The sequence below is a fragment of the Palaemon carinicauda genome, chromosome 22 (genome assembly GCF_036898095.1).
Source record: "Palaemon carinicauda isolate YSFRI2023 chromosome 22, ASM3689809v2, whole genome shotgun sequence".
NCBI classification, from domain to species: Eukaryota; Metazoa; Arthropoda; class Malacostraca; order Decapoda; family Palaemonidae; genus Palaemon; species Palaemon carinicauda.
The window spans coordinates 101,558,761-101,575,379 of NC_090746.1; the positions used below are offsets into that span (position 1 = coordinate 101,558,761).

The following is a 16,619-nucleotide window of genomic DNA, read 5'->3' on the forward strand; positions in this document are numbered from 1 at the left end:
CCTCTCGGGATATCTCCTTTCTCCAGGGTATGACTACTCCCTTTCCTGATGACTGAAAAGAAATATATATATGTATATATATATATATATATATATATATATATATATATATATATATATATATATATATATATATATATATATGCGTAAAAATCACAGGAAAACGTGATGCTCAAATGCAGAAGAACCACAGGGAAAATGAAAATACGAAATATACGATTAGGTCCTGACTAGTTTCGTGATACTTCTTCAGAGAACTGAAGAAGTATCACGAAACTAGTCAGGACTTAATCGTATATTTCGTATTTCCTGATGACTGAAAAGAAATATATATAGGTATATATATAATATATATATATATATATATATATATATATATATATATATATATATATATATATATATATATATATATATATATATACATATATATATGCGTAAAAATCACAGGAAAACGTGATGCTCAAATGCAGAAGAACCACAGGGAAAATGAAAATACAAAATATACGATTAGGTCCTGACTAGTTTCGTGATACTTCTTCAGAGAACTGAAGAAGTATCACGAAACTAGTCAGGACTTAATCGTATATTTCGTTTTTTCATTTTCCCTGTGGTTTTTCTGCATATATATATATATATATATATATATATATATATATATATATATATATATATATATATATATATATATATATATATATATACATATATATATATGTATGTATATATATATACATATATATATATATATATATATATATATATATATATATATATATATATATATATATATATATATACATATATATATACACACACACATATACCAAGGCACTTCCCCCAATTTTGTGGGGGTAGCCGACATCAAAAAAATGAAACAGAAAATGGGACTTCTCCTCTCTATGTTCCTCCCAGACACTTACTCTTTTTTGTATAAGGGAGATTTAAAACTGGTCTTTACATCTAAGATGTTTAGCAGTCTGATTTCAAAACTCTTGCTTTTCTTAATACAAAGATCTAACTGAGGTGTGTATTATATTTGTGTTAAAGTAGAGTTTTGGGTATCAATCCCTTATTTTAATATTCTAGATCTAGATTATTACCTCTCAGTAGTCCCGAGAACCATTAACCTCTACAGTAATGCTCCCTGTAATGCATTTTGCATCACTGTCTTTGTCAATGTAATTCATCCAAACACACTTGACTGGGATTTACTAATATCAAGGTGATATCGGATTGACAGACCCTATGTAGAGAAATATTTGTTATTATGATTCAAACATATAGCATGAATAAGGCATTTTTACCTTGTCGTTTTAAATTTTCTGTGTCAAACATAAACCTGAGATCTCAGCTAGATTTAGTTACGATATTCCTGTGTGTTGCTTTCTCTTCCCTCTAGTAATGATGATAATAATTGAATATCTTGAAACCATTCTTATATATTATTTTTGTCACACCAGCCATAGCAGTTTGCAATCATTATTTGCAAACATTTTTTGGATACCACAAAGCATTTCTGGATCAGAATTAAAGGACACTGTCCCATAGGCATCATAATACTTTGTTTTGTAATCTATTGCATGTTACTTTAACATTTTGTACATTTGTATTGGTTTGTTATTTGCATTTCATTCTACCTTTGCTTTACATTGCACAGTACATCACTGAAAGGCTGTAGTAAAATAGTTTAGTTTTATAGAGAGAAATAATGATAACGATCTAGTTATTCGAGTTACAAAGGTACAGTAATAAGCTTGTACTATACAATATATATATATATATATATATATATATATATATATATATATATATATATATATATATATATATATATATATATATATATATATATATATATATATATATATATATAAGCTTGCAAGTGTAAGAACAGCAATGTATATCATGTAATGTAAAACATTCCTCTCTGTATCACTCATTTTATTTTATAGTATAGTATATCATGATGTGATTCTTCATAAAATATTTTCGTGAAATACCTTTGGTACTACAGTATACAGTATACTGAATGCCTAGATAGGATCTCTGATTATCAGTGCAATTGCCTGGAGTCAATGTTTATATCTTTATTATAACTAGCTAAACTACAACCCTAGTTGGAATAGCAAGATGCTATGAGCCAAAGGGATCCAACAGGGAATTTACTCCAGTGAGGAAAGGAATAATTAATTACATGAGAAGTAATGAATAATGAATATAAAGCATCTTAAGATCGGTAATAACAATAAACTATGGAGAGACTTACATCAACCAGTTCAACATATAAACATTCACTGCAAGTTTGAACTTCTGAAGTTCCGCCGATTCATCTCCCTGATGATAGTTCCACTGTTGCATGCTGTTTCACCTAGAAGTAGAACCTAACCAACTAAGCTCTCAACTTAGGAACAGTTTATTAGTGGAATAAATTTAGCATTTTGAATTCATAATAAAGGAATAATAAAACAACATTAATAGTAATATATACATTTATATAGTTTAAAAATAACATATAATGCATTACAGCTCAATAAAATGAGTCAAATATAAGAATACACTTCTGTGTACACAATGAAACGAACACTTCGTTAGCTTTATCATAATCTGTACATACGGTAGCTAGAACAAGTGTCATGTGCCTTTCCGTGTCTTATGTGATTTAAAAGTGCAGAAGCAAGGAATGGGGGCGATGATAAATATGTTAATATAAACAGTGTGCATAGTCTGTGCACTAGAGGGAATCCAGATTTCCTGTAGTTAGCTTTGATGCGTAGAGGTTGATCACCTGTTAATAGGATGAAATGGGATCTTATTAGGAATCTTTAACATTAAAATACCTTACAGCTTCTATTCTATGATCTCAATTCTCTCTATTCTCTATTCGACGATCAAAAATAACACCTCACCATCAAAAAATGGAACTGTATATAGAAGTGACTCCCTGTTTGAGACTCTTTTAAAGTTTATTTTTAGTGTCCAGTTTCTAAAGGTTTTAATTTTTATGGGAATATTAATTTTGAATTTTATCCTTTTGAACATTTAAAAGCTTCTTATGTCTAGCATGATGATAAAGATAGTTCTCACGCCAAAACCTTTTAACCCATTTTTCCGATATATAATCCTCCACAGGACAATTTAGGCTTGCTTCACATGAGTATATTAATGCCGTATGGAGTAGAAATCAATGAAGATAGTTATATAATATTTGTGAAGCTGTAATGTTTCAAGTTAAATCTATTCAACGAAAAGCCCAATGGTCTGGCTAATAACTACAGTAGTTAGAAGGAATTTCATCTCTGTTTGTCAATGAGTGCCAGGTGTGAGATGATAATAGATACCAAAGCCTGAGGTATTACATTTCTTTTAGAGCTATTAGCTTAAAGGTTTAAATACCGTGAATGAATAGCAAAGGCAAGGGACTGACATTGCCCTATCAAGCAGGACAATGCCCTAGAGAATGACCATATTACATATGATCAGTGCCCAAGCCTCCTCTCCACCCAAGGTAGGACTAGGGAGGGCCAGGAAATGGCTGCTGATGACTCAGCAGGTAGACCTATAGGCTCCCCAAAATCCCCCATCCTTAGCTCACAAGGATGGTGAGGTTGCAGCGACTAAAGAACCTAACGAGTTTGAGCGGGACTCAAACCCCAGTCTGGCAATCACCAGGCAAGGACACTACCACCAGGCCCCATAACCTTAGTAATTCCTTTACTTTATGAAATGGAATATGAATCTAAATCAAATAGGACTTGATATTGAGCTAATTTCATAACATGAAGAAAATCTTCCTTTGTAGTAAACAAACTGTATCATAGTAAGTTTAAAATCTTCTGAAGGATAAACATCTTAAATGCAGTAATATACCTTACAAAATAGATTATCTTATCACACGTCACAAAGAGGAACTAAAAAAATACAAAATCTGTATCATAAAACAAGATTTGCACTGCCTGATATCTTTACAGCAAATAAAACTCCTCAGTATACGATGGTTTTCCGAATAAAAAAAAAGTGATTTAGCACATATGATTATGAATACACATTTAACTGAAAAAATAATTATAAATTCTCATATAACTAAAATAAAAATTTGTTCTTTATTAAGAACATATCTTATCTAAGGGATTAAGTCTCTTAGATCAGTAAATATTTTTATGGATGCCCATTAAATCTCTACTGAATTTTATCAGTGCTGAGGATTTCATGGAAAATGTATGAAGTAAAACTGCAAAAGAATAAAATATCTTCTGCTTTACAAGCTATTGAAGGTTTCTTAGAGGACCTTACTCTATGACATGCCTGGATACTCAGGCATTGGATATTCTCATACAAAATCAAATAAATCTTTATTACTGTATATTGTATTAAATTTATTTCATTATCAGATTAGACATTACTTTATTTGGACATTTCCCTGCTCTCTTCAATACCGTGGTCTCTACTTAAATTCCAATCTGGTCCAGTTCTAGTACAAACTTTTCTCCATGACCTTTTGGGGTTTCCCACTCTGTTGCATCTGACCAGTTCCATGTCTTCCTTTTTATCTAATGTCATGTGCTAAAACCATCTCAGTCTCCTCTTCAGCCTTAGGACACACCCCAGTATTGTTCCTATCTAATTCACGATAATATCTTTCTAACGGTCACCAACAAATAAACTCATCAAGACTTCAGAATTCTCTTAATTGTTTTCTAAAATACCTTTGTTTCTACTACGCTGAAGAAACCTTTTGAAAGCTTTATTCATGAATAGGTCTGCAATCTTCTCTTTCCCATATTATTCAAGTTATTATACTCTTGCATCTTACATTTTTATTAGTATTTTGTCATTATAAAAGAAGTATTTTATCTGCCCCAAGGTTCCTTCACCATAACATATTCCTACTCCCCTGCATCTTCATTATTGGGTAATCTGATACATTCCAGGTATATAATCTTCCTTGCTCTACTAAAACCTTGTTAATCTGATCACCTCTTGTGAGCCCATCATATTGCATTTAATACATATATTCATCCTTCTACCTTGCTCATTGAATTCAAAATGCAACTTTCCCCACTGCAACCTTTATTCTAGTCATTTCTGGTTCCCATAATATTAGTTTCGCATAGGGTGAATATAAATTTTCTTTTCCCCATTTAATTATGCTATTAACATGAAGCCACCTGTGTCCCATGTAAGGTCCCCAGGGCAATCATAACCTGCCGACCAATATCTGTATTAAAAAATTCACAGAGATTTCCGTTTCCACACTCCTGTTATTATAATACCAAAAGGATCAATACCAATCCTTGGTATACACCAGAGTTCACCTCAAACTCTTCTTGACATTAACTTCACTCTGGATCTTGTGCTACCACATAAAGGACAGTTACTCGCTCAATGGGTTTCGCTTATATTCCATTTCTATGTGTAATTCCTATCTAATTTTATGTTCTGATCTTGTCAATAGAATTCTCAAGATCAAAAATACTTTATCTAAATTCTTCTTTTACACAGGAGTATGGTATTTTCATTTTTTTTTTTCGCCATTTTATGAAATTTGTGTACTGTATGTACAATTCTATTTATTTTAGGGAATAACTGAACTGCAACACCCAACAATGATGAAATAAAATAAACTATGAATTACTGTATCTAGAAAAAGATAAATTGAGAACAATAATACTTACTCTGTATATAAAGGCGTACTGTTCCTTTGTTTGAACTGCCCCTGCTCTATCTCTCCTTATGGAATAAACTGTGCGGGGAATATCTACATTTCGCTGGTCCTCAAACTGTCTCATCACCAAATCACACGCTAAGAATGTTCCAGATCTGCCTGTTCCAGGGCTTTTGGAGAAAAGAAATCAATTTAAGGATTGAGTATATGAATTACATCTTAGGTTAAAGAATTTTAGTCTTGCCTTTACCAGAAAATATGTATGCTGAAATCGATTATAATATGCTATAATCTTAAAAGTGATTTAATCTTCTCTTAATTCCTAGTTTACACATTCAATACATTAACTAGTATATTTTCCATTACTATTATTAATTGCTAAGCTACAACCCTAGTTGTAAAATCAGGACTTCTAATGTGACATTACCAAAGTACTGTACTTCTCTCAAAAGCTAAACATCCCTTACCTGCAGTGAACAAGAATGGGTCCTTTTGCTCTAAGTTTCTTGCGTGTTCTTCTTATATCTAAGATGTATGATATAAATGCAGACTCTTCATTGGGAACTCCCGAGGCAGGCCAGCCTGTGAACCACATGTGAGCTATCTCCCTTACAAGGTTATTTTCTAGGTTTTTCAGCTGAACGTTGGAAACAACGTATTTCTCTCGCATGTCTCTTGATTTGAGTGTTACCTGCAAGTATAATTAACGGTATTACTTTTTTGCTTTAAACATTTTTGCAAAATATGTTATTTTTATAATAAAATAAATTTTTGAATATACTTACCCGGTGATTATATAAGCTGCAGCTCTGCTGCTCGACAGAAAACTCTACGTTAAAAATCCGCCAGCGATCGCTATGCAGGTAGGGGGTGTACTTCAACAGCGCCATCTGTCGTGCAGGTACTCAGTACTCATTGTAAACAAAGAACTCAATTTTCTCCTCGGTCCACTGCGTCTCTATTGGGGAGGAAGGGAGGGTCCTTTAATATATAATCACCGGGTAAGTATATTCAAAAATTTATTTTATTATAAAAATAACATTTTTCAATATTTAACTTAGCCGGTGATTATATAAGCTGATTCACACCCAGGGGGGTGGGTAGAGACCAGCAATAAATGTTTACATTATTATGAGCTAAGGATTTTTTATTTCATTTTAGCAGTTATCAAAATAACAAACATAAAATAAATAAGTACCTGGTAAGGAAGTCGACTTGAACAATTACTCTGCCTTTTTAAGTACGTCTTCCTTACGGAGCCTCGCGATCCTCTTAGGATGCTGAGCGACCCCTAGGAGCTGAAGTATCAAGGGTTGCAACCCATACTACAGGACCTCATCAAAACCTCTAATCTAGGCGCTTCTCAAGAAAAGAATTTGACCACCCGCCAAATCAACCAGGATGCGAAAGGCTTCTTAGCCTTCCGGACAACCCAAAAACAACAATAAAAACATTTCAAGAGAAAGATTAAAAAGGTTATGGAATTAGGGGAATGTAGTGGTTGAGCCCTCACCCACTACTGCACTCGCTGCTACGAATGGTCCCAGGGTGTAGCAGTTCTCGTAAAGAGACTGGACATCTTTAAGATAAAAAGACGCGAACACTGACTTGCTTCTCCAATAGGTTGCGTCCATTATACTTCGCAGAGATCTATTTTGTTTAAAGGCCACTGAAGTTGCGACAGCTCTAACTTCATGTGTCCTTACCTTCAGCAAAGCTTGGTCTTCCTCACTCAGATGGGAATGAGCTTCTCGTATTAACAGTCTGATAAAATAGGATAAGGCATTCTTTGACATAGGCAAAGATGGTTTCTTAACAGAACACCATAAAGCTTCTGACTGTCCTCGTAAAGGTTTAGTTCGTCTTAAATAGAACTTAAGAGCTCTAACAGGGCATAAGACTCTTTCTAGTTCATTTCCAACCATATTTGATAGGCTTGGAATATCGAACGATTTCGGCCAAGGACGAGAAGGTAGCTCGTTTTTGGCTAGAAAACCAAGTTGTAAAGAACATGTAGCCGTTTCAGATGAAAATCCGATGTTCCTGCTGAAGGCGTGAATCTCACTGACTCTTTTAGCTGTGGCTAAGCAAACCAGGAAAAGAGTCTTTAAAGTGAGATCTTTAAAGGAGGCTGATTGTAGTGGCTCGAACCTTTCTGACATGAGGAATCTTAGTACCACGTCTAAATTCCAACCAGGTGTAGCCAAACGACGCTCCTTCGTGGTCTCAAAAGACTTAAGGAGGTCCTGTAGATCTTTGTTGTTGGAAAGATCTAAGCCTCTGTGACGGAAGACTGATGCCAACATGCTTCTGTAACCCTTGATAGTGGGAGCTGAAAGAGATCTTTCTTTCCTCAGGTATAAAAGGAAGTCAGCTATCTGAGTTACAGAGGTACTGGTCGAGGATACTGATACTGACTTGCACCAGTTTCAGAAGACTTCCCACTTCGACTGGTAGACTCTGAGAGTGGATGTCCTCCTTGCTCTAGCAATCGCCCTGGCTGCCTCCTTCGAAAATCCTCTAGCTCTCGAGAGTCTTTCGATAGTCTGAAGGCAGTCAGACGAAGAGCGTGGAGGCCTTGGTGTACCTTCTTTACGTGTGGCTGACGTAGAAGGTCCACCCTTAGAGGAAGAGTTCTGGGAACGTCCACTAGCCATCGAAGTACCTCGGTGAACCATTCTCTCGCGGGCCAGAGGAGAGCAACTAACGTCAACCTTGTCCCTTCATGAGAGGCGAACTTCTGCAGTACCTTGTTGACAATCTTGAACGGGGGGAATGCATATAGGTCTAGATGTGACCAATCCAGTAGAAAGGCATCTATATGAACTGCTGCTGGGTCCGGGATTGGTGAGCAATATATTGGGAGCCTCTTGGTCATCGAGGTTGCGAAGAGCTCTATGGTAGGCTGGCCCCATGTGGCCCACAGTCTCTTGCACACATCCTTGTGTAGGGTCCATTCTGTTGGAATGATTTGTCCCTTCCGACTGAGGCAATCTGCCATGACATTCAAGTTGCCTTGGATGAACCTCGTTACTAGAGAAATGTTTAGATCTTTTGACCAGGTGAGGAGGTCCCTTGCGATCTCGTACAACGTCATAGAGTGGGTCCCTCCTTGCTTGGAGATGTACGCCAAAGCCGTGGTGTTGTCCGAGTTCACCTCCACCACTTTGCCTTGAAGGAGAGACTTGAAGCTTTTCAAGGCCAGATGAACTGCCAGTAGCTCCTTGCAGTTGATATGCAATGTTCTTTGACTCGAGTTCCAAGTTCCCGAGCATTCCCGACCGTCTAATGTCGCGCCCCAGCCCGTGTCCGATGCGTCCGAGAAGAGAACGTGGTTGGGAGTCTGAACAGCCAGGGGCAGACCCTCTCTGAGGCTGATACTGTCCTTCCACCAAGTCAGGGAAGACTTCATCTTCTCGGAAATGGGGATCGAGACCGCTTCTAGCGTCTTGTCCTTTTTCCAGTAAACAGCTAGGTGATATTGAAGAGGACGGAGGTGTAGTCTTCCTAACGAAACGAACTGTTCCAGGGATGATAGTGTCCCTATCAGACTCATCCACTGCCTGACTGAACATCGTTCCTTCTTCAGCATGTTCTGGATGCATAACTGGGCTTGACTTGTTCTGGGGGCCGACGGAAAAGCCCGAAAAGCTCGACTGTGAATCTCCATCCCTAAATACACAATAGTTTGGGATGGGACCAGTTGAGACTTTTCCATATTGACCAGGAGACCCAATTCCTTGGTCAGATCTAGAGTCCACTTTAGATCCTTCAGACAGCGACGACTGGAAGAAGCTCTTAGAAGCCAGTCGTCCAAATAGAGGGAGGCTCTGATGTCCGCTAAATGAAGGAATTTGGCTATATTCCTCATCAGCCTCGTAAACACAAGAGGAGCTGTGCTTAGGCCAAAGCACAGGGCTTGAAACTGGTAGACAACCTTTTCATAAACGAATCTCAGAAAAGGTTGGGAGTCTGGGTGGATGGGGACGTGAAAGTATGCGTCCCTTAGGTCTAAAGAGACCATCCAGTCTTCCTTTCTGACCGCTGCTAGAACGGACTTTGTGGTCTCCATGGCGAACGTCTGCTTTGTGACAAAGACATTCAGCGCACTGACGTCTAGCACCGGCCTCCACCCTCCTGTCTTCTTTACCACTAAGAAGAGACGGTTGTAGAAGCCCAGGGATTGATGGTCCAGGACTTTGACTACCGCTCCTTTTTCTAGCAAGAGAGACACCTCCTGTTTCAATGCTCGTCTCTTGTCTTCCTCTCTGTACCTGGGAGAGAGATCGATGGGAGACGTTGCTAGAGGGGGTTTTCGTACAAACGGGATCTTGTACCCCTCTCTGAGCAACTTCACAGATTGTGCATCTGCGCCTCTCTTCTCCCAGGTCTGCCAGAAGTTCTTGAGTCTGGCTCCCACTGCTGTCTGAAGAAGGTGGCAGTCAGACTCTGCCTTTAAAGGACTTGGTTCCTTTCTTCTTCCCACGTCTCCCTTCGGCACGAGCACCTCCTCTGCTGGAGGCTCTGCCACGAAAGGGCGGAATAAATCTGGACGCTGGAGTGTCCATCCTGGGTCTTGACAAGGTAGGCAAAGGGGTGGCTTTGCGGGCAGAGGACGCAACCAGGTCATGGGTGTCCTTCTGAATCAAAGAAGCAGCAATCTCCTTAATCAAGTCCTCTGGAAAAAGGCACTTAGAGAGAGGAGCAAACAGAAGTTCTGATCTTTGACACGGTGTCACTCCAGCTGACAGGAAAGAGCAAAGGTTCTCACGCTTCTTGAGGACCCCGGATACGAACGAAGCAGCAAGCTCACTAGATCCGTCACGTATGGCCTTGTCCATGCAGGACATGATGAGCAAGGAAGATTCCTTGTCAGAAGGGGAGATCTTCCTGCTCAAAGCTCCCAGACACCAGTCCAAAAAGTTGAAGACCTCGAAGGCTCTAAATACTCCTTTCAACAGATGGTCTAGGTCCGAAGGTGACCTGCATATCTTAGAGCGTCTCATGGCTAGCCTGCGGGGAGAGTCTACAAGACTTGAGAAGTCGCCCTGGGCAGAGGCAGGAACTCCCAAGCCGAGAACTTCTCCCGTGGCATACCAGACGCTCGATCTGGAAGAGAGTTTAGCAGGGGGAAACGTAAAGGCTGTCTTCCCTAGACTCTTTTTGGACTGCATCCAATCTCCTAAAACTCGTAAAGCTCTCTTAGACGAGCGTGCGAGGACGAGTTTCGTAAAGGCAGGCGAGGATGACTGCGTACCTAAAGCAAACTCTGACGGAGGAGAGCGTGGAGCCACAGACACAAACTGGTCCGGATACATCTCTTTGAACAGAGCAAGAACTTTTCTAAAGTCCAAAGAGGGTTGTGTGGTCTTGGGTTCGTCAAGGTCCGAATATGGTTCATCAACGTGTGCTGCATCGTCATCATCAGAGAGTCCATCATCCGAGAATTGAGGAGGAAGCGGCAAAGGAGTAGGTATCAGCTGGTCAGCTGAGTCCGGTCGCACGGGTGCACGCGTGACTGAACCGGACGCAGCGTCATGGAACTGTTGCCCAGTCTGTGAGCTGGCAACAACCATAGCAGCGCGGGGACGCACAGCGTCTACTCCAGACTGTCTAGTCTGATGTGGGCGAGCAGAGGCAACCACACTGGGTTGCGGAGGTTGACGCACCGCGTCAAAACAAAACAACTTTGACGGTTGTTGTACCTCGCAAACGTCAACGGAAGGTTCCGTGCGTCGCTGAACGTCAACATGCGGCTGGCAGGGTACACTGGAACGCATGGGTGGCGGGACTCTCTCAGCTGGAGTGCGCAAGAAGGTCGCCTCAGCGTCCGCAGGACGCACAACCGTGGTTGGTTGTAGGCAAGAGGTTGGTGCAGCAGCAACCTTCTCCGCACGAAAGTCCTGCATCAGAGACGTTAACTGATACTGCATGGTCTGCAGCAAAGACCACTTAGGGTCTACAGGAGCAGGTGCGGCGACAGACGGTGTGACTGCCTGAAGCGGTACCGCTTTGCCTCTCTTAGGAGGTGAGCAGTCATCCGAAGACTGCAGCGAGTCCGAACTGACCCAGTGGCTACAACTGGGCCGTTGGACTTGCGCGGAAGGGACCGACTTGCGCTTAAGAGGTCGTGAAACCTTGGTCCATGGTTTCTTACGAGAAACCTCTTCCGCAGACGAGGAATAAATGGGCTCTCTCGTCTCTGTGTGGGTGGGGCGATCTTGGGTAGATACGCCCGAAACCACGGAGGGAACATCTGTTCGCTGATTAAAGCCTCTCGAACCCTTTGGTCGTACGACATTGCTTCTCTCCTGGACTTGGGAGCTTGCAAGAGGTCCCGGACTAGGAGGACGACAGGCACGAACAGACGAACCCTCAAGCGCAACACTATCCACAACACTATCACTCACTTTATCACTTCCCACTGCACTCTTACACTTCAGCTCCTTGACGTCCGCCATGAGCTGGTTACGGTCACTAGCCAAGGACTCGACTCTCTCACCCAGAGCTTGGATGGCACGCATCATATCTGCCATCGAAGGTTCCTGAGTGCCAGAAGGGGGATTAGGAGCAACCACTACAGGGGAAGGAATAGGTTGTGGGGCATGAGGAGAGGAAAAATCAACGGAACGAGATGAACTTCTCCTGACTCTATCTCTCTCTAGCCTAAGTGTATATTTCTGGAATTCGATAAAATCGAATTCCGAAAGCCCAACGCATTCCTCACATCGATCTTCCAATTGACAGGTTTTATCCCGACAATTGGAACAAACGGTGTGAGGATCGATAGAGGCCTTCGGAAGACGCCTTGAACAGTCCCTAGCATTACACTTCCTGAATTTAGGGACTTGAGAAAGGTCAGCCATTTTGAATTGGTCAAAGGGGAATTCAAAAACTATCCAAGGTCATCAACAAATAATCCGATATCAAAAAAAGAATGCAAGGATTTATTGAAGAGAAAGCCTGCACAGCGAAAGCTCAAAACTAGAAACGTGTACTTCACCAAATAGTTGTGAAAACCAATCCAGTTAGCAACAGCGAATTAGTAGGTCTTGCCGGTGGCACGACAGAGAGAAAATTGAGTTCTTTGTTTACAATGAGTACTGAGTACCTGCACGACAGATGGCGCTGTTGAAGTACACCCCCTACCTGCATAGCGATCGCTGGCGGATTTTTAACGTAGAGTTTTCTGTCGAGCAGCAGAGCTGCAGCTTATATAATCACCGGCTAAGTTAAATATTGAAAAATCATGCACTAACAAAGTGGCAAAAAAAAAATTCATCACATCTTCCACAGCACACTGGAGATAATTGACTGAATATTACGAATATGTAACTGACCTGGAAATCACCGTATAATCGGTGACAGTCTAATGTTTCTGAAGGTGGCAGGTAGTCTGCGCATTTATCAATGCCTTTCTCAACGAAATCTGTCAGCATTACAACAACTCGCGTCTCTTGTTCCCAGATCATCCTCCAGAAGTCAGCAACTGTGTCATCTAGAGGAGCCTGATAAAAATCAAGAGTTATTAAAGACACACACGATAAAATGGAGAAAAAAGGGGCATAAAATAGCATCGAATTAGTAAACAAGCATCTATAAGGAACAAAATGAGTCTAGTCTGCTCTTATTTCATTATGTAGAATGTTTTGCTTCCGTAACAATACGTGGAATTTCTTGGATCATATGCAGGCATACCTTCTTGAGGTTATAAATTCTATTTCATTATTTAGATGCTGATTTTTAGGGGGTCAACTAATTTTACCCCATTAAAGATGCCCACTTTCCTAGAATAGTAGCTATTCTAAAATACTATAGTGGGAAGGACATCAGAAATTTCTTCAAAACAACATTCAAAGTATAAAACTTACTTGAGTAGCAATATAATACTTGGATTCATTTCTTGGACCTCTGACGTAATTTGCGTTGATGTACTCGGAGTTTGGCGAGTCTCTTATACACTTCAAAAGGACTCTCGTCTCTGGGACAGGTATAACATTTGCATACCTGTAAAAGGTAGGTAGAATTAGAGGCTTCATTACGTACGCATAATCATTCATGAATCTCAGTAAATCTTCCTAAAGAAGAAGTGAAATTAACATTAAATCCTTTGAATTTATATTCATATCTTTTAGAATATGTAAAAGTAGCAATAAAGTTGACTAGTAAATTGTAAAGTAAAAGAAAATAAGGAGTAGAAGCCATGAAAATACAGAATAAAGAATATATATATATATATATATATATATATATATATATATATATATATATATATATATATAGAGAGAGAGAGAGAGAGAGAGAGAGAGAGAGAGAGAGAGAGAGAGAGAGAGAGAGAGAGAGAGAGAGAGAGAGCATTTACTGTAAGCTCAAGAATGCAAGAAGATACAGAGTGAACTTAAACCTAAAAACATCACTCGCCTGTTTTTGTCTTCAACACCCGCAGGGAGTTCGTCATATTTCGGCATGTTTACTGGTATTGTTGAAAATTCTTCGTGCACTCCATCAATATCCGATATGAAGTGTGTGAGTTTGGCAAAGTTGAGTGGACGGGATGGCCCATTCTGGAAAAGAAGAAACACAGCAATGAAATTTTGACATAGGAAAAATCTATTTTTGGGTGAGAAAGAACCCAAGTAGAAAGCTGCCTTTGGTGAACTTCCATCAGGACGACATGGCTCAACCCCAAATAAACTATTGTCATTAAACTTCTCATTCACAGAGACTTTTTAAATATTTACTGACACAGATTATTATAATTATTAAATATCATCATTATTATTATTAACAGCTAAGCTACAACCCTAGTTGAAAAAGCAGGATGATACAAGCCCAATGGCTCAAACAGGAAAAGCAGTTTAATGAAGAATGGTAATAGAGAAATAACTAATAAACTATACATGAGAAATAATGAATAAGAAATATAGAATATGTCAATATCAGTAACAAAATTAAAAAATATCTGTCATATATGAACTATGAAATGAGACTAATGTGTAACACCAACAAGAATGTGGTTTAAATTCTCAGCTGTATCATCAATGAATTTATAAAAAAAGTTAAATTGTCTATCATCCCAAGTTTTCAGGACCTCTTTATTCCCAAGTGTGAGTCAGCAGCTGAAGACAGACGAGACAAAGCTCACTAAATATGGTAGAATGAAAGATTAAATCATTTTATAAAACTTGTGTATTAAATTCCTTATTCATGATCTGGATACCACTCCTTGGTATTGTCGTTCAGTTAATTCCTTATGCATGTTGGATAAGATTTTTCATAATTCAGACCAACCATTGCATTCAGATCTTCCAAGACTGTACTATCTGGTAAATAGTACTAGGTACGCAGTTAATTATACAGTACTGTATTCTAGAGTTTTCATCCAAGCTGTGACAGATTGTGGAATGATCTCCCTAATCTGGTGGTTGAATTGGTGGAACCTCATAAGTTCAAACTTTTTGTAAATTCTTCTCTGTTGAACAGGATGACACAAGTCTCATTTTATAGTTTATATGTGACAGATCTATTCTAACATTGATAATCATCTTGAAACATTTTACACTTTTCATTCATTACTTATATATAGTTAATTTGCTTTCCTCACTGGGCTACTTTCCCGGTTGTAGCCTCTGGGCTTGTAGCATTCTCCTTTTCCAACCTGGGAAGTAGCTTTGCTAATAATAATAATAATAATAACAATAATAATAATAATAATTATAAAGACTGACCACAAAAAATTTACTGTTTATGTTAAGTTGTGAGACTTACTGGTATTATCGTAAATATAAAAATATTTTGAAGTTTGAGCTTAAAACTCTTACAGTAAAGTACTTAGACTTACTAATAATGAAAGGCAACGATGAACTATGTTTCAATGAAAGCTTGAATGTAACCATTGTTGTACTGGCATGAAATATTACACTAATAGGAAAATAAAAGCTTCAAATATCGTGGTCTAAAAAAGAAAACCTGTTTATACTATAATCAAAATATGATAGTCCTTTCTTAGATATCAAATACAGTACTACCATTTGCTATTGGTTGGATATGGGCTAGATAAAGTCCCTGAGATGAATTCTACTTTCATACACATTTCTCTTAGAAAAGTTCACCAGTCATAAAAAAGGGGCAATCTTTGGGCAGTCAGTAAAATGGAAAAATTTTTGGTGCTACTTTAGCGTGAGGTCTACCGCCACATGTAGCCTACCCACGTGAAACCTGAGGTCTACCGCGTGACCTGTCGCTCCCGCTCTCCCTGCTAATTTAAAAGAATACCTTTAGGTTAGGTTGGGTTACGTTAAGTAGCCGTCATCGTTAGTGCTCACGGGAGGTAGACCTCACGCTAAAGTGCTAACGGGAGGCAGATCTCACACTGAAGTGCGGTAGACCTCACACTAAAGTAGCACTGAATTTTTTCCTAGTACAGTACTCCTTAATTCATTTAAAACCCTTCCCTACTAAAATACTCACAGGATCATCAAAAGCCTGATTCAAGTAGGACTTGACTGATCTTCCAGAAGCTCTTCTTTTGCTCTTTCTTCTGAATGAGTGGTACACAGACACGCTGTCCATACTGTACGCATCCATGCTCACAGGAGTGCAACGGCGGCCGTAGTAGTTGTTTGTGTTCCCTCGTTTTTTCACTATCATCTGGAAATATGCAAACACTTTATTAATACCCAAAGATTTTTAAGATATATAGTTCTGACGAAATGACTTAATTTAATGTGTAAATTACGGATATCAAATTCTAATGGAATTAATACCCTTATAAATATTTCAAACATGGAATTTTCCTTTGATAAAATGTTACCATAAAATATTCAGCCGACGAATTCTATTATATAACAATCACATCATTATATTACATAAATTGTCCACAAATTTCAGTGTTGGATTTCTATTATACATACTACAATCATGGTATTCGAATATAAACATGTTCGTCATGAGT

The 16,619-nt window shown here is 38.8% G+C and overlaps 1 protein-coding gene across 1 annotated transcript in view; it reads right to left on the reverse strand.

Moving 5' to 3' along the window:
* Window positions 1-2,474: 2,474 nt before the first annotated feature.
* LOC137616661 (mucin-2-like) overlaps window positions 2,475-16,619 on the reverse strand; it is a 31,929-nt gene continuing 17,784 nt past the window's right edge. The window contains exons 7-13 of the mRNA XM_068346592.1: window positions 16,136-16,315; window positions 14,087-14,229; window positions 13,537-13,672; window positions 13,006-13,173; window positions 6,133-6,356; window positions 5,676-5,835; window positions 2,475-2,788 (exon numbers count right to left, since the gene is read on the reverse strand). Of these exons, the coding sequence (XP_068202693.1) occupies window positions 2,735-2,788; window positions 5,676-5,835; window positions 6,133-6,356; window positions 13,006-13,173; window positions 13,537-13,672; window positions 14,087-14,229; window positions 16,136-16,315 (1,065 nt within the window). The 3' untranslated portion in view covers window positions 2,475-2,734. The remainder of the gene's footprint in view (window positions 2,789-5,675; window positions 5,836-6,132; window positions 6,357-13,005; window positions 13,174-13,536; window positions 13,673-14,086; window positions 14,230-16,135; window positions 16,316-16,619) is intronic.